Consider the following 19,104-nt stretch of genomic DNA (forward strand, 5'->3'; position numbering starts at 1 on the left):
TAGTTATAAAATATTTAATGTTCGGTTGCTTGGTAGTCGCAGCTTCGGTATCAATCATTACAACTAATTATTTACATCATCGGACACTATTTCAGAAACCCCCCTGGAGATGATTTGGGGAGACGCAGCAGTTGTTCGCTCAGCCATATTTAAGCGGCAGATACAGGAGTTTAAAAAAACAAAAAGGAAAGAAACCCACAGAAGTGACGAGTTAGCGTTTGGCTGGGCCGATTGCGTCGTACAGTCTTTGAGCTGCCAGCTGTACCAACTCCCGCAGCGATTCATCTTCATCCAATCCTTCTTCAAATTCCACCGTCTATGGAATGAAATAATGGAGATGATTGTAAAAAAAATGTAAAGAATTTTAACACCAGACAGTCGTCATGTAATATGCCCCGGTGACTTAACCCCTGTGGGATCTGCAATGACAGCCATAGTGGTTATGATTCTGCTTTCCCAGGAACAGATCTACCCAAGGAGAAGTTATATTTTTGAGTTTCACAGAATAGAATAATTTCCATTAATGGCGCTTTTCAGTTATTCCTGCTTTTTTCATCAATGCATGTCTGGGAGATGGGAGATATAACAGTATGTCTATAGATAATACTGCCAGTGCGGTGTTAGCGGTTAGGGCCGGTTCACACCTGCGCTGAAGGCTATGTTAGGGGCCTCCATCGCAGATCCGGCCGAAATTACCAGAAACAATAGTACAGCTTGCTGCGCTAGTTTGGACACACCTACGGAACCCATTAAAGTCAATGGGTTTCGGAACCAGCGCTACCAGTTATTCCCTTGCTCTGCTCCTCTGACGGAGAAGAACGACGGAATGTCAAGCGCAGATGTGAACCGTCCGCTCGAGTTTTCATACACACCATCCAGTTTTGTGCTACCATTATTTGTGATTGACATACCCGAGTTTCCAAAGACAAGTTGGCCGACTTCCCATCAACGGTGACTACGATCGTTTCGTCCTCATTACTGCTCACACACTCCTCGCCAAACATGTCCCTGTAACCAGAGGATAATGTAAGACACAACCAAGTACTAGCACATTGTATTGTAATGTTAGACACAATAAGATACCAATAATCCAGAAAGTCAGACAACCCATGCACAGAAATATAACGTGGCCAGACGGAGCAAAGAGAACCAATTTGGGGAATCCTCTCATCAAAAAAACAAACAAAAAAAAACCACAGCTATAGTGGCAGATTGTGTTAATATTTTTCTTCCTGAAATGCTCTTTAAAGGCCATGTACAACGGTGAAAACGTTTTTTTTTTTTAAAATAAAAGTGTATCAATGATTGGTGCAACTTTGGAATTACATCTTATTAAAAATTATTTGTACTTTTTGAGATACAGCTGCTTGGTATCCTGTATAAAGAGCGCTGTATCTAGTGCTGAACCTGTATCTGTCAGGTCCACGGGGTCCTGGGTGTCTCTATTACGAAGGATCCACCTGTTATCGATCACATCGAAGTTATGAACTTAGATGTGTTCGGTAACAGCTCGATCCAACCCGCTGACAGTGAACCAGTCAGTCCTGCTGACCTGACAGATTCAGCGCTAGATACAGGTACTCTGTATACAGGATACGAAGCAGCCGTATCTGAAAAATTAAAAATGGTTTTTAATAAAAAGTAATAACAAAGTTGCACCAAAACACACGGATACACATTTTTATTAAAAAACAAAACCAAAATTAAAAAAAACACAACTTCAAAGGTGTACATATCCTTTAACTTTACGAGTGAGTTTTATATGCTATTACATAACCATCCGATAATCCATCAACTATCACTATTAATACTAGATTAAAGGGTTATTACTGCCCTGGCTGGAAGTAGAGGGATTGTATAGGGAGCTTTATAAGACAAGCGTTGGTAGATTGAAGCCAGGGGCAGGAATCGTTTATAGTGAATACGACCAAACCTTCCATACTTACTGCAGCATAATCTCCAGTCTCTTTTTGTACGATTCCATGTCCATTTCTTTAGTGGCTCTATGACTCACCGCTGGGGAAAAAAAAAATGTGCTTCAGATAAACTTAATATACGCGAGGAGGTATTGTACAAACCTGCACTGAAAACTGTTACCGCGGTTCAACTAAATAAAAACGGCTTCTAGTACATGCAATAAAATAGACAACAGTTGAGTCGCATATAAATAAGGGAAGCCGGACTCTTGGATCTAGTACTATTGTTTGGTTCCCATCTGTCAGCAGTGTTCGGGCTTATGATTGCATTATAGACACATACTCCAAACAATCCCCAAAGTATAAAAATTGCTGACAACTCGTTGCAATAGCAGCACATTAGTAGATCCAAGCTCTAGAGCAATTGCAGACTGATCCATTTGTCAGTAACGTGCCTTCCACCTCCCCATACATGTGCAGCTGAATGTAGCATGTAATGGGCCGGGCCGCACAAACTCTGGGGCAATTTACATTTTCTTTCTACCCTCCTCCGTTATTTAGATATCGGTGCAGTTTATATTTGGCGCCCCATATTTAAATAACCCCCTGAACGGTCAACGGAGCGTGTAATGGCAAGGTGGCGTGTAACATGGCTGTGACACTGTCCAATCAGATATGGCCAGTGTCACAGCAAGAGCTGGAGAGCGTGCGCGCGTGCTCTCACTCTTCAGCTCTCGACAGACAAGTATAAGACTGATCTCTCACGAGAGATCACATAGTCTTGTACTTGTTTGCCGAACCGGCAAAGGGACGTGTCACTGCTACGGACAGTGCAAGAGCTGGAGAGAGGAGAGCAATCCTTGACCAAAACACCATGTCGGAGTCTATAAACACAGTCGCTACATGACTGATGTAAAAACATATATAAATATGACCTGCATAGAACTCAAGATTCTGGACGTCCTACCTTTCTGTATACGAGGATTTGACTGCAGCTCCAGGATCACTGTAGCCACGGTGTCGGCATACATATCATTGGAAGGATTTGCCACCCACTGGCAGAAAGAGAAATATTACGGTTAAACAGGGGAAGTAGTAATGTCTGACAACCAAATAACCCCATCATATCATTAAAGTGAACCTCCAGTTATGTATGGCACCGCGCCTCCCACCAGGGTGACAGCGGGAGACGCAGCTCAGGTAACAGTACAATGCCGGAAGCCCCTCCACACACAGAGAAATCTAAGATCCATTCTGACCTGTGGTCTTAGCATTGTGGGCTGCTGTCCCAGTTGTATGCTATGGTCTGAGCAGACTGAGGAGTCTTAAAGGGGTCTATCAACCCCACCCCCCTTCCATCCCAGTATCTGACTGTAGTGATACTGCATTGATGTCCACTCATTGGATGATGTAGTCACTATGGACAAAACTTACCTGAGGACCTATGGAGATCAGCAGATTATTAGAACGCTGCTGTTCAGAGGGATTATCCTGAACCTTTGAATGGCTCCTCGAAAATACTATGCCTCTGATATCTCAAGTAAGAGGAAAAGCAGAAAACTATCCTCACCTCCAGTATAACCATGCCTGGCTCCTTTACCACGGTGATGGATTTGAAAACCCTCAGACAGTCCTTTTCATTCACTTCAATTTCTTCCACTTCACCTGGAAGAGCAAAAACTTGTTCATGAATGATATGAGCTCACACAAGACCCTATAGAAACGAACACAGGAGAAACAGTGCGATCCCGGCCGTTAGAGCTAAGCTGTTATTCGCAACCACCGCACCCGCTCTAGGGCAGTACGGGACATCCGTGCAGGACTTATTCTACAATGCCGTAAAAAGGCAGCGCTGTAGAAGAAGACCCCTTAATGACCACCGTAAAAAGGTGTATTGTTACTGAAAATCCCAACAATCGAAGCAAAAGGTCATTGATTTGAATGGTCCTTAGCTTAGAACCGGTCAGATTATGAGTAACAAATCTCTGTGAAAATCTGCAAATAAGTGGTGGTCTGAGAACCAATATGATCTTCTCACATGTATCCATGCAATATCAGAAGATCATTTTAAATGGCAACAAGACCAGGTGATCACCATTGCCTTCTAAAAGCATGCCTAGCCCCCTAAAACCAGGGCTACACTGAGTGTATGGCCCCACGTAGCGGGGGTCACACTATTGTATCGGTAATACCCAGCAAAATCGTTGGGCTGTTGGCCTCTACAGGTGAGACTGGCTTCGGCCGTGCGTAACAGCTGCTACGTGGGACTGCACCCTAAGGCCAGGGCTACACGGAGACTTTTTGTAGAACGAAGGATTGATTTCAACTATTGAGCTACAGCTGCAGTCCAATTAAATACATTGAGTTGCATGAAATCTTGTGGACTGCAGCGGTCACTCAATAGTTAAAATCAATCAGTAGTTTTCTACAAAAAGTTTCAGTGTAGCCCAGGCCTTATTGTAAAATCACAACAAATCAGCGACTTCTTGCATTAGGAAATGTATCAGTAAGCCTGGATATCAGCAAAGTCCATCTAAATGTAACTTTGAAATAGAATTCAAAAAGTTACAGAAAGGACAATCTGATCAATCCTCAGAGAAAAGCGCTCATTCATGCACCTCCAATAGACTTTCTCCTTCTGTCCACATCACTTAGGATAAGATTATAATGATTTCTCTATGATAGGGAGTGTAGGATATAAAAAAAATAAAATCAAAACTTTGGTTTACACCAGTGGCCTCCAACTTGTGGTTTGCCTGATGTTTGCAAAGTACAATTCCCAACAATTACCCACGGATGCAGACTATCAGTGCATGATGGGAGTTGTACTTTTCCAACAGCCGGCAAGTCACAGAATGGAGACCACTGGTTTACAGCATCAACTGCAATTAATGAAAACAGGGAAGAAGGCAGTCCTATAATAATATAAGGAGAGGGCGAGAATCCCACACCTGTGAGTTGCTGCAACTGGTAACATAACAGGTTGAAAGGGCCGGTGTAAGGAATGGCTTGTGTCTGTGTCACTGTGCTCATCGCCAGATCTGTGTAACCTATGAGAAAAGCAGAGAGTTAAAGGAGGCCTGGAATATAACATGTAGATTAAAGAACATTACATGTGTGTGTGTGTATGTATATATATATATATATATATATATATACACACTACCGTTCAAAAGTTTAGTGTCACTTAGAAATTTCCTTATTTTTTAAAGAAAAGCACAGTTTTTTTCAATGAAGATAACATTAGATTAATCAGAAATACACTCTATACATTGTTAATGTGCTAAATGACTATTCTAGCTGAAAACGTCTGGTTTTTAATGCAATATCTACATAGGTGTATAGAGGCCCATTTCCAGCAACCATCACGCCAGTGTTCTAACGGTACATTGTGTTTTCTAATCATCCATTAGCCTTCTAACACAGTTAGCAAACATATTACGTTAGCACCGCTGTAAACAGTTTTGCTGTTTAGAGGAGCTATAAAACTGACCTTCCTTTGAGCTAGTTGAGAATCTGGAGCATTACATTTGTGGGTTCGATTAAACTCTCAAAATGGCTAGAAAAAGAGAGCTTTCATGTGAAACTCGACAGTCTATTCTTGTTCTTAGAAATGAAGGCTATTCCATGCGAGAAATTGCCAAGAAACTGAAGATTTCCTACAACGGTGTGTACTACTCCCTTCAGAGGACAGCACAAACAGGCTCTAACCAGAGTAGAAAGAGAAGTGGGAGGCCCCGCTGCACAACTGAGCAACAAGACAAGTACATTAGAGTCTCTAGTTTGAGAAATAGACGCCTCACAGGTCTTCAACTGGCGGCTTCATTAAATAGTACTCGCAAAACGCCAGTGTCAACGTCTACAGTGAAGAGGCAACTCCGGGATGCTGGCCTTCAGGGCAGAGTGGCAAAGAAAAAGCCATATCTGAGACTGGCTAATAAAAGGAAAAGATTAATATGGGCAAAAGCACACAGACATTGGACAGAGGAAAATTGGAAAAAAGTGTTATGGACAGACGAATCGAAGTTTGAGGTGTTTGGTTTGGATCACACAGAAGAACATTTGTGAGACGCAGAACAACTGAAAAGATGCTGGAAGAGTGCCTGACGCCACCTGTCAAGCATGGTGGAGGTAATGTGATGGTCTGGGGTTGCTTTGGTGCTGGTAAAGTGGGAGATTTGTACAGGGTATAAGGGATTTTGAATAAGGAAGGCTATCACTACATTTTGCAACGCCATGCCATACCTTGTGGACAGCGCTTGATTGGAGCCAATTTCATCCTACAACAGGACAATGACCCAAAGCACGCCTCCAAATTATGCAAGAACTATTTAGGGAAGAAGCAGGCAGCTGGTATTCTATCTGTAATGGAGTGACCAGCGCAGTCACCAGATCTCAACCCCATAGAGCTGTTGTGGGAGCAGCTTGACCGTATGGTACGCAAGAAGTGCCCATCAAGCCAATCCAACTTGTGGGAGGGGCTTCTGGAAGCATGGGGTGAAATTTCTCCCGATTACCTCAGCAAATTAACAGCTAGAATGCCAAAGGTCTGCAATGCTGTAATTGCTGCAAATGGAGCATTCTTTGACGAAAGCAAAGTTTGAAGGAGAAAATTATTATTTCAAATAAAAATCATTATTTCTAACCTTGTCAATGTCTTGACTATATTTTCTAGTCATTTTGCAACTCATTTGATAAATATAAGTGTGAGTTTTCATGGAAAACACAAAATTGTCTGAGTGACCCCAAACTTTTGAACGGTAGTATATATATATATATACACATACACACACATATATATATATATATATATATATATATATATATACACACACACACACACACATATATATATACAGTGAAGGAAATAAGTATTTGATCCCTTGCTGATTTTGTACGTTTGCCCACTGTCAAAGACATGAACAGTCTAGAATTTTTAGGCTAGGTTAATTTTACCAGTGAGAGATAGATTATCTAAATAAAAAAAACAGAAAATCACATTGTCAAAATTATATATATTTATTTGCATTGTGCACAGAGAAATAAGTATTTGATCCCCTACCAACCATTAAGAGTTCAGCCTCCTCCAGACCAGTTACACGCGCCAAATCAACTTGGTGCCTGCATTAAAGACAGCTGTCTTACATGGTCACCTGTATAAAAGACTCCTGTCCACAGACTCAATTAATCAGTCTGACTCTAACCTCTACAACATGGGCAAGACCAAAGAGCTTTCTAAGGATGTCAGGGACAAGATCATAGACCTGCACAAGGCTGGAATGGGCTACAAAACCATAAGTAAGACGCTGGGTGAGAAGGAGACAACTGTTGGTGCAATAGTAAGAAAATGGAAGACATACAAAATCACTGTCAATCGACATTGATCTGGGGCTCCATGCAAAATCTCACCTCGTGGGGTATCCTTGATCCTGAGGAAGGTGAGAGCTCAGCCGAAAACTACACGGGGGGAACTTGTTAATGATCTCAAGGCAGCTGGGACCACAGTCACCAAGAAAACCATTGGTAATACATTACGCCGTAATGGATTAAAATCCTGCAGTGCCCGCAAGGTCCCCCTGCTCAAGAAGGCACATGTACAGGCCCGTCTGAAGTTTGCAAATGAACATCTGGATGATTCTGAGAGTGATTGGGAGAAGGTGCTGTGGTCAAATGAGACTAAAATTGAGCTTTTTGGCATTAACTCAACTCGCCGTGTTTGGAGGAAGAGAAATGCTGCCTATGACCCAAAGAACACCGTCCCCACTGTCAAGCATGGAGGTGGAAACATTATGTTTTGGGGGGTGTTTCTCTGCTAAGGGCACAGGACTACTTCACCGCATCAATGGGAGAATGGATGGAGCCATGTACCGTCAAATCCTGAGTGACAACCTCCTTCCCTCCACCAGGACATTAAAAATGGCTCGTGGCTGGGTCTTCCAGCACAACAATGACCCGAAACATACAGCCAAGGCAACAAAGGAGTGGCTCAAAAAGAAGCACATTAAGGTCATGGAGTGGCCTAGCCAGTCTCCAGACCTTAATCCCATCGAAAACTTATGGAGGGAGCTGAAGATCCGAGTTGCCAAGCGACAGCCTCGAAATCTTAATGATTTACAGATGATCTGCAAAGAGGAGTGGGCCAAAATTCCATCTAACATGTGTGCAAACCTCATCATCAACTACAAAAAATGTCTGACTGCTGTGCTTGCCAACAAGGGTTTTGCCACCAAGTATTAAGTCTTGTTTGCCAAAGGGATCAAATAATTATTTCTCTGTGCACAATGCAAATAAATATATATAATTGTGGCAATGTGATTTTCTGTTTTTTTTTTTTAAATATAATCTATCTCTCACTGGTAAAATTAACCTAGCCTAAAAATTCTAGACTGTTCATGTCTTTGACAGTGGGCAAACCTACAAAATCAGCAAGGGATCAAATACTTATTTCCTTCACTATTTATTCCTTCACTACTTATTTCCTTCACTATATACACACACACACATATATATATATATATATATATATATATATATATATATATATATATATACACACACACACACACACACACACGCGCATATACACATACATACATATACACATACATACATATACACATACATATACACACACACGTCCTATATTATATAGATTCATTACACACAGAGTGATCTATTTCCAGCATTTGTTTCTTGTAATGTTGATGATTATGGTAACCGCTAATGAAAACCCAAAATTTAGTCTCTCAGAAAATTTGAATATTAAATAAGCCCAACTTTAAAAATGATTTTTAATACCGAAATGTTGTCCTACTGAAAAGTATGTACAGTATATACCCTCAATACGTGGTCTGGGCTCCTTTTGCATGAATTACAGCATCAATGCGGCGTGGCATGGAGGCGATCAGCCGGTGGCACTGCTGAGGTGTTATCAATGCGGCGTGGCATGGGGGCGATCAGCCTGTGGCACTGCTGAGGTGTTATGGAAGCCCAGGTTGCTTTGATAGCGGCCTTCAGCTCGTCTGCATTGTTGGGTCTGGTGTTTCATCTTCAGGTATTTGCAGAGTAATGAATTACTAATCAGTTGGTTTGTTTATTCATTTGTGGTTTATTCACGTACTGTGTATTGACATCCGTTTACTTGATGACGTCACTGACAGCTGCTCTTTCCATGAGATCTTTTTTCGCGTCTTTTTGTGGCTGTTCTTGATTTGTGTAACCCTTTTTTAGATGTGTATATATGTGTATAATTTTTTATTGATTGTTCTTCCTTGGCTTGACGAAGACACATGTCCTGTGTCGAAACGCGTTGCCTTATAATAATTCAAGGAATTTATCATTGCTATTTAATTCTTACCAGCAGCACTTTCCTGTATATCCATACATTTACTTCTTTTACATTTATCCTTATTGTGGTAGTGCTTACGCTACCGGTTTCTGGATTGGGGAGTTGCAGTTGTTTTTAAACTATACACGCTTACATCAGTGTTGTACCTGACTTGTACAACCCTTATAGGTGAGCGCAATCACCTTTCCTTGCATTTTATCCCCCAGGTTTATCTTGCACCATGTGGCGCTGTGTACTCTTTACATTTCATTAAAATATTTTTTTTACTTTTTGAGATACAGCTTCTATGTATCCTTTATACATAGAAGCTGTATCTTGGCATCAAAGCTAAATCCGTCAGGTCAGCAGGACTGACTGCTTTGGTGACAGCTGGTCCTGTGTGTGTCTAACACTGTACAACTGTATTAGGTCTGTACAAGTTTTCAACATCTGAGGTTAAGCAAGCATGTTTTCATTCAGTTACAGCAAGAAGAGATTGTGATAATGGTAAGGATTTGGAAAAAAATAATTAAAAAATTGTAACCCTTTCCCCTTTAATTCCATAACACTTCCTTAGAGGCCTCAAAACTGCAGAGAGTGATATAGAGGAGGGGGAGAGCATTGTAAACATACCTTTTGTCTTGGTCATGTAAGTTATAGGACTGAGAAACCAACGTTTGATTCCCCTGGCACAGCGGATACAAATGTTATTCTTTGCTCCGAGCCACGGCTCTAGCAGCTAATCAGATTGCTAGAGCCGTCACTCAGATGAGAGGGGCGGCACTTGCAGGGTGCTGTGAGGAGCCTAAGTGGCACTTGCGATTGCAGCGCTGGGACAAATAAATCTTGTTTTCTCAGTCATGCAACTTGTTTACAATGCTCTCCCCCTCCCCTATATCGCCCGGTCATCAGGTTGGAGGCATCATGACAGATTGCCTTTAATATTTTGCATATTAAACTTCACTTGAAATTGCAGATATCAGTTTTAAACAGGGCACTTTGCGCGTCTAAGCCAGAGTTGTAAGACTTATACATACTGTGTACTTACTGGACAGGTCACTTGGAGAAAGAATATGATAGTTGAAGTTTCTTTTCACGAGGATCCCTGAGATTCTTTGACTTTGTTCTGGCTTCTTATCCGCAAGCAAACCCATCACCTGTTAGGAACAAAGCAGATTTCAGAAACGTGAATGTATCCAACAGTGTAACCTTAAGGTAAAGTACCGTTGTAGCCCCTACAAACATGGAAAAGGGCAGCCCATAGATTGGAGCAAACAAGATAGCACTGGTATAATACATTATTGGGGAAACCCCAATTATCATGTATGGAGGCCTTTGTACATCTGACCTCTTACCTTGGCCAATTTTTCTCCTCTAAAGTTTAGGGTCACAGCTTCTGTGTTCCTGGGATTGTGAACCTCAATATCAACCTCATCATTGTCCTCATATTCGCGGATGAGAGCAGCTTTAAGACGTGCCATCTCATTCTGCTCTCCATGCACCAGTATCTGTATAGATTAAGTGTTACCAGTGTTGTTATGGATCATTACACACCAATACAGTACCAGAACTATATTCTATTCAAGATTAATACAGATCCAAAGTAGATTTGTATGACTAGATGATCAGCGGATACTCACCACGTGAGGGGGCTTTAGAGCTCGGATAAATTCGCTGGTTTGCTGGTAATCTGTATGTGCAGAGAAAGAAATGTAATCCACAGACATCTTCAGGGGCAGTTTCTGGCCAGACATGGTGGTAATCTCTTCAGGCTCTGACATAATGTGCTGTGGAGAGAGCTTATTTGGTAACTGGCATAATGGGTGAAAGTCTTAATAATTATCTTGCTTAGTCCTCTTCTACCATCTCAAGAGCAACATACTGGATAACATGACGTATTGACTTCGCAACTCGTACAGACGCTCGATGTGTTTTATATAATCTAACGTTATAAAAGTCAACTAGTTCAATTGAGCGAGCCGGTCTGGATAAAGCAATGCCCTGCTAACCATTTACCTTCGCTAGCGTTCCCTCCACGCAGTATCCAGCGATAATCACTCCATTTCTCTTATCTGTACACCAGCTCTCAAACAGCTCTCTAGATAGACCGCTCTGCATCATACCCGGAGAAGCCATCACCACACTGGGACCGATGTCATCAAAGTGATCCATGCTCTGTAATAGGAAGACGTTTCCCTCTTGTAAAGACGTAGCAAATGCATTTATGTGATGTCCCCCAGCTCGCAGCATACAGGAATAACTCACCTTCAGGTTGCTGATGTGTTTGAAGACAAAGGGGTTATTGATGTTGATTTGCTTGCGGATCTTGTCGTTCATGGCATTGACATAGGTCTGGTACACGGCCATACATTTCTTAGCCAATGATGAAGCGTAGTATATGGGGATGTCATGTAGCTCTGGGTGGTTCTGCCAATACTCATCTGTAGTAAAGAATACACACAGTCCATTAGATAGATCTGAAGGTCACCACACAGATCAGAAAAGGAGGTTTACGTATTTCTTAATGCAACAAAAATAGCACTTTTAGGCTTTATGCTCCTGTGGGGAGTTTGTACTCAGCAACTGAATGGTGCGGATGACAGACTACCAGCATTTCCTACACCAGGAGCTGTGAGCGCAGGGATTGGTCTCCCTACTAGAGTCTTTCCATCAAAAATATTACACCACTATTTAAGATATACTTGCTGGTTAAACAATGGCTTTGTTGAAATAAATCAATCCCAAGTTCTGATGCGTTGGGAAGACCATGAAAAATGTTCACCTAAAATCAACAGAAGTTCTTGAGCTCGTCCAAGAGCAAACACCGGGATGAGACCTCGTCCTCCTCTGTTCACGATGTCATGTACGGTGTTACAGAATCTGGCTTCCCTCTCCTCACGCTTCTCATGTATGTGTGTGCCATACGTGGACTCCTACACGGAAGGAGAGCAGACACAGAGGTTGTTTGTATACACATATAACCAAGACAAGACGCACAATGACACTAGAGTTCCCAACATATTCACTGTTTAATACAAGATATTGTCTACCCTAGATCTCCAAACTGGATTTTTCATTACAATAGAGGATATTTCAACAACAAGTTGTAAAGTTGAAGTGTAGGCTCACCTAACCCTACTTTTCCCTCCGTGATCCTACACTTATATAGGAGGAAACTGGATATACAGTAGTTTCCTCATAGGTACGTTTATTATCGCAATTGCTCAGACATGAGCCAAACAGCGGATCCCGTCATCTCCTTGCAAAAATGTCATCAGAATATAGGCTAAATACACTGTGCTCTTCCTATGAGACAGGATGTCATAAAAAGGATGACAGATAAACTGAAGGAAGTTTGATTTCCTTGCAGTATTATTAAAAAACAAGAGAGCAATTCTGATAATACACACGGATTGGAATTTTCTATATGCAATACCCTAGTACATAGGTGTAGGTTCAGGAACTGTTCACACTAGCGTCATGATTTCCGTTTATAACAAAGCCCTGGCAACTATGCCGGACCTGCTGAAGACTTTGCTTTTCTTGCCATCAAGTATACCCAGAAGATCAACAAATTCAGACAGAACCTCTTAGGACTTAATTCTCACTGAACTTGAATCTACACTTTACGGGAAAAAATGGAATAGCGTCACAAGTACCTACAGACCTAGGATTGTTTATGAACCCAACCCTGTTTACTGTATTTGCCTATTTGTGATACTGGCAAACTTCAGAAAACAGATCTAGAAATGTGACACTTACAATAATGAGAATATCTGGCTTAATATTTGGAATTTCTGCTGCCATGAGATGTCGGTCTTCTTGTCTGGAGAAATCGCCCGTGTACAGCAACTGTAAAATAAAGAAATCGAAATCCAAGAATGGCAGCTTAAGTGTTGGTGTAATGAAGGCTCATGTTTTATTTTACATAATGAAACCGTTATTTCTGCACCATCGTAATCTGACAGTAGCCATTGTGCTGATCGGGATCCTATTCCAATAAGAAAGTCTGCCATATAGAGATGTAAAGCTTTGTACCCATCAAGATTGTCTAAGTGCAGATGTCAGTGCTTACAGGGGACGGGGTAACAGATGCGGTGTACCCCCCTGTATATCACGCACCAGCCCCCTTATCCAGTGAAAGTGCAGAGTATATAACATTGGTGCTATCATGACATGACAGAGGCGATCTGTTATACATCTGCACACAAGGATAGGAAGTATGGGGGCTGAGGGCATATTATGCAAGCACATGTGGCAGACTTTCCGATTAGTATTGGTCTCCTTTTATCACATGGCAGAAGGTAATAAATGTTTCCTAAACTTACTTTGACCCCAGCGATCTCGATCATAAACATAGCAGCACCCAAGACATGTCCAGCGTGGTAACACCAAAATTTGATTCCTGCTACTTCCTTCACTTCATGGAAGTTGATGGTCTCGATTTTGTCCATACTTTCTTCTAGGTCGGTCTCTGTGTACAGCATGTCATCTGCGGAGATGTTACTGGAGGGCAGGAGAAGTAAGACACGAACACATGATGTCACACAAGCAGCGTCTTTGGTTGTATTGAAAGAAAAGAAGTGTAATGATCATCTTCAGGGGTTCTCTTGCTTAACCCTTTAAAAACCGGCCTATTTTGACCTTTAATTACCAAGCACTTTTTTTTTTTATTGTCACATTCAACGAGCCTCAACTTTTTAACTTTTCCATCGACATAGATTCATGAGGGCTTATTTTTTGTGGGACGTTTTTTGTTTTTTTTCAATGACACCATTTTGGGGTACGTATTGTTTTTTGAATAACATTTTTTGGGAGGGGGGGGTGCGGAAAAAAACAACCCAGCAATTCCACCATTTTTTTGTTTTCAATTTACGAGGTACACCTTAAAGGGAACCTGTCACCAGCATTTCACCTATTAAACCAGCAATACCTGGGGGTAGTGGGTGAAAAATCATTGCTATATAACCTATAATGGTCTTCTTAGTCGGCTCTGTAGCTTTAGTAATCAGTTTTTTAGTGTTCCCCACACCGTATGCTAATGAGCAGAAAAGAGTCATAACTTTATTTGAAAAGAGTCGGATCTTCATTCCTCAAGTCTTTCTGAGTTTACCCCGCCTCCTTACTTTTGATTGACAGCTCCTCGCCTTTCCCCAGCACACAAAATCCCGCGCTTGTGCATCGATGTCCTATTCTAGTATGTATGTATGTGCGCACAAAGGGACACCGGATTATTACGATAAAAAGCGTCAAATGTTTGCAGACCGTTCTTTACAGTCGGAGGAGGAGTTTAGGAGAGGGGATAACGGCAATGAACTTTTGATAGCAGCGGCCAGTGAGGGATATGTAAAGTTCAATAGGTGAAATGCTGGTGACGGGTTCCCTTTAAATAAACGGTTACCTTTAGTCTATGGGCTGATACGATTATAGCGATACCACATATATAGGTTTTAGGTTTTACTACTTTTGCACAATAAAAACACTTTTAAAAAGAAAATTATTTGTTTTTGCATCGTCGCATTCCAAGAGCCATAATTTTTTTTTCCCGCCGACGTAGCCATTTGTGGGGTTGTTTTTTGCGTCACGAGATGTAGTTTTCATTGGTTAAATTTTAGGGCAAAATGGGACTTATTTGATAACTTTGATTACATTTCTTTTACTGTGCGCTGGTTTCTAATGAACTTTATTTGACATAAATCTATGGAGGTTCAGATGCTTTTATCACTTATATATTGGTTTGTTATACAAAAGCATTACTGCCTGTCAGTGTAAAACTGACAAGCATTCTATTAGGCCGTGTCTCTGGCACGGACTAATAGGAATACAGTCATGGCAGGCCTAGGGGCATTTCTTAGGGCCCCGGCTGTCGATGGGCTGCAACCCACGATCACATTCATGGACCACCGATGGGTAAGAAGGAGCCCTCTTAAGCTGGTATTGCACAGCCCGATGAGGGCCGTGTAAACAAGCGCTGATCAACAAGACAGCTCATTGATCGGCGCTCGTTTGCTCCTTTCACAAGGAGCTATGTATGGGGACGAGCGCTCGTTACTCCGATAGCTCATCCCCATACATTTTTATGATGTCGGCAGCACGTTTCACTCTGTGAGATGTGCTACCGACAGTGATATTTTCAGCATTTAAAACGATACGGTCAGCTGATGAACAGGACAATTATCGGGAACGAGCGTTCTGTGAACGCTCGTTTGCCTAATAATTGGCCAGTGTAAAAGGGCCTTTATTCTATAAACCACTTAGAGGCTCTGTCATCACATTATAAGTTCCCGATCTTGTACATGTGATTGGCGCCGTAATGTAGATTACAGCAGTGTTTTTTATTTAGAAAAACTATCATTTTTCACCAAGTTATGACCTATTTTAGCTTTATGCTAATGAGTTTCTTAATAGACAACTTGGCGTGTTTTACTATATGACCAAGTGGGCGTTGTACAGAGGAGTGTATGACGCTGACCAATCAGTGACCAATCAGCGTCATGCACTTCTCTCCATTCATTTACTCTGCATATCGTGATCCTGCGTTGTTCACTATGTGCAGTCTCATATACACACATTAACCTTACTGAAGTGTCTTGACAGTAAATAGACATTGCGTCCAACCAGGATGCAATGTCTATTCACAATCCCGACACTTCGGTAACGTTTGTGTGGGATTTACAGCACAGCAAACGTAATCTCACGAGATCTCGCTGTAAACGACAGCACAACGTGATCTCGATGTGCTGTGCTGTAAGTCCCACACAAACATTACCGAAGTGGCGGAATTGTGAATAGACATCGCTTCCTGGTTGGACGCGATGTCTATTTACTGTCAAGACACTTCAGTAACGTTAATGTGTATGTCACTGCACATCATGATCTCGCAAGATCACTATGTGCAGAGTAAATTAATGGAGAGAAGTGTATGACGCTGATTGGTCACTGATTGGTCAGTGTCATACACTTCTCTCCACAACGCCCACTTGGTCAAAAGTAAAAACACGCCCAGTTGTCTATTAAGAAAGTCATTAGCATAAATCTAAAATAGGTCATAACGGTGAAAAAAGATCGTTTTTCTAAATAAAAACCACGCTGTAATGTAATCTACATTACAGCGCCGATAACATTATGTAAAAGATAGGCCACTTATAATGTAGTGACAGAGCCTCTTTAAGCCGATCCAAGCCGTTACAGCTGGAGCCGGTCTGCCATCAGACAGCTGAACTGGCTTATTTTGATGCTGCGTAAAAAACGAATGCATCGAAATAAGGCCTCTTGGTGACTGCTGTGAAAAAGCGTTTTGGTGGTCACTAAGAGGTTAAAGTGAGCCATTTCTAAGATAACCTGGTCTCCTCCACAGGTGGCAACAACTAACAGAAGCCATCACAATGCCCATTAGGGACTATAACCCAGCTTTCCACAGACCCCGATTGACGAACCTGCAACTTTAGGATACTTTTTCCTGATTTCAGAGGACAGGATCAGATCCCATTGTTGGCTCTAAATATACAGCCTATGTGCAGAGCTGTAATACGTTTTGTGCGAATGAGCCCTAAGGCTGCATTCACATGCCACAATTTAGTCAATTCATATCAGTTAGCTAGGAGAGATAGATAGTGATCAAATTTCATGCCAAACTTCGCTGAAAACCAACCAAGATCACTTAAACGACCGGTGTGTAGATATTCTTAGAGTTCTGGGCAGAAAATCAATACACAGCAATAAATAATCTGCAAATACATTCATATAGAAAGAATTTTTCACATCTGGATTACCTGACTTTGACATAATCTGACAGCAGCCATCTATAAATTGCCTTGGTAGCGTGCGTCATGAACGTCCGGCCTTTAAAGTTTGTCTTCTGCAGAAACCATGGTAGAGCCCCGCAGTGATCTAAGTGGAAGCTAAACAAGGTATGAAGTATAAAACAATGGACCATTCACATACAACATTGAAAGTAAATGAGCACTGACCAAACTGATCACATACAAGATTGCACTCCTATATCTATACAGGTCACTGTCTGTATACAATATGTGCCATACTATGAACCCCTTATGCAATTGGGACAGTTTTCTGGTGCAATTGCGTTATTAAGAATGGCGTTTAGGCTTACTCTACATTTATCAAGCCATGAACACTTGGTGTGGCTTCCAAGTCGCATGTAGTGAGTTTTAAAATATATAAAAAATAAATGAAAAGAGAAAAAAACAACAACAACACAAACACTATTTTGCTTAACCCCTTAATGACCAGCCTATTTTGGACCTTAAAGAGGCTCTGTCACCAGATTTTGCAACCCCTATCTGCTATTGCAGCAGATCGGCGCTGCAATGTAGATTACAGTAACGTTTTTATTTTTAAAAAACGAGCATTTTTGGCCAAGTTATGACCATTTTTGTATTTATGCAAATGAGGCTTGCAAAAGTACAACTGGGCGTGTTTAAAGTAAAAGTACAACTGGGCGTGTATTATGTGCGTACATCGGGGCGTGTTTAATACTTTCACTAGCTGGGCGTTCTGATGAGAAGTAACATCCTCTTCTCTTCACAACGCCCAGCTTCTGGCAGTGCAGATCTGTGACGTCACTCACAGGTCCTGCATCGTGACGGCCACATCGGCACCAGAGGCTACAGTTGATTCTGCAGCAGCATCAGCGTTTGCAGGTAAGATCGACTTACCTGCAATAGCAGATAGGGGTTGCAAAATCTGGTGACAGAGCCTCTTTAATGAGCAGGCTATTTAAGTTTTTCCATCGTCTCTTTCAAAGAGCTATAACGTTCTTATTTTTGCGTCGACATAGCTGTATAAGGTCTTGTTTTTTGCGGGATAAGTTGTACTTTTTAATAGCACCGTTTTGAGGTACATATTATTTATTGCTTAACTTTTATTAACTTTTTTTTGGGGGGGGGGGGACTAGAAAAAAATCTGAAATTTTGCCACTCTTTTTTGCGTCCTAAATCTACGCCGTTTACCGTGTTGTATAAATAACACAATAACTTTATTCAGCGGGTTGTTACGATTGCAACGATACCAAATTTGTATAGTTTTTGGATGTTTTACTACTTTTACACAATAAAAACGCTTTTTTTTCAAAATTATTTGTTTTTGTGTCTCCATATTTGAAGAGCCGTAACGTTTTTATTTTTTCGCCGATGCGGTTGTATGAGGGCTTTTTTTTTGCGGGGCGACTTGTAGTTTTTATTGGTACCGTTTTGGAGTAGATGCGACTTTTTGATCACTTTTTATTAAATTTTTTTAAAGTCAGTATTCACAGAAAACAGCAATTTTTCCATAGTTTTTTATTATTTTTTTTACGGCGTTCACCGTGCGGGTTAAATAATGTAATAGATTTATAGGCGGGGTCGTTACGGACGCGGCGATACCAAAAATGTGTAACTTTTTTACTTTATTTTGTTTTTTTAATAGTAAAGCAGTTTGTAAGGGGAAAAGCTGGGTTTTTCATTTTTTTTTAAATTAACTTTATTAAACTTTTTTACTAGTCCCACTAGGGGACTATAATATGCGATTCTGCGATCGCTATTATAATACACTGCAATACTTTAGTATTGCAGTGTATTACTGCCTGGCCGTTTAACACGGACAGGCATCTGCTAGGTCATGCCTGCGGCATGATCTAGCAGGCATTCACTCCAGGCAGCCTGGGGGCCTTTATTAGACCCCCGGCTGCCATTAGTGACACAGACACTCGGCCATCGTATAGCCGGGTGTCGGTGGGGGAGAGAGGGAGCTCCCTCCCTCTCTCCAAAACCACTCAGATGCGGTGCTCGCTATTGAGCACCGCATCTGAGGGGTTAAACGTGCGAGATCGATACTAATATCGATCTCACACGGCAGAGCAGG

General features: G+C 41.5%; 1 protein-coding gene across 1 annotated transcript in view; it reads right to left on the reverse strand.

Annotated features, from left to right (window-relative positions):
- The window catches only part of CPSF3 (cleavage and polyadenylation specific factor 3), a 24,886-nt gene continuing 5,782 nt past the window's right edge, over positions 1-19,104 (reverse strand). The window contains exons 4-18 of the mRNA XM_075861118.1: positions 17,016-17,144; positions 13,572-13,749; positions 13,006-13,095; positions 12,026-12,176; positions 11,509-11,684; positions 11,260-11,418; positions 10,884-11,030; positions 10,599-10,751; positions 10,292-10,400; positions 4,868-4,966; positions 3,487-3,581; positions 2,884-2,971; positions 1,947-2,016; positions 912-1,008; positions 1-316 (exon numbers count right to left, since the gene is read on the reverse strand). Of these exons, the coding sequence (XP_075717233.1) occupies positions 212-316; positions 912-1,008; positions 1,947-2,016; positions 2,884-2,971; positions 3,487-3,581; positions 4,868-4,966; positions 10,292-10,400; positions 10,599-10,751; positions 10,884-11,030; positions 11,260-11,418; positions 11,509-11,684; positions 12,026-12,176; positions 13,006-13,095; positions 13,572-13,749; positions 17,016-17,144 (1,846 nt within the window). The 3' untranslated portion in view covers positions 1-211. The remainder of the gene's footprint in view (positions 317-911; positions 1,009-1,946; positions 2,017-2,883; positions 2,972-3,486; positions 3,582-4,867; positions 4,967-10,291; positions 10,401-10,598; positions 10,752-10,883; positions 11,031-11,259; positions 11,419-11,508; positions 11,685-12,025; positions 12,177-13,005; positions 13,096-13,571; positions 13,750-17,015; positions 17,145-19,104) is intronic.

This window comes from Rhinoderma darwinii, chromosome 4, assembly GCF_050947455.1.
Source record: "Rhinoderma darwinii isolate aRhiDar2 chromosome 4, aRhiDar2.hap1, whole genome shotgun sequence".
NCBI classification, from domain to species: domain Eukaryota; kingdom Metazoa; phylum Chordata; class Amphibia; order Anura; family Rhinodermatidae; genus Rhinoderma; species Rhinoderma darwinii.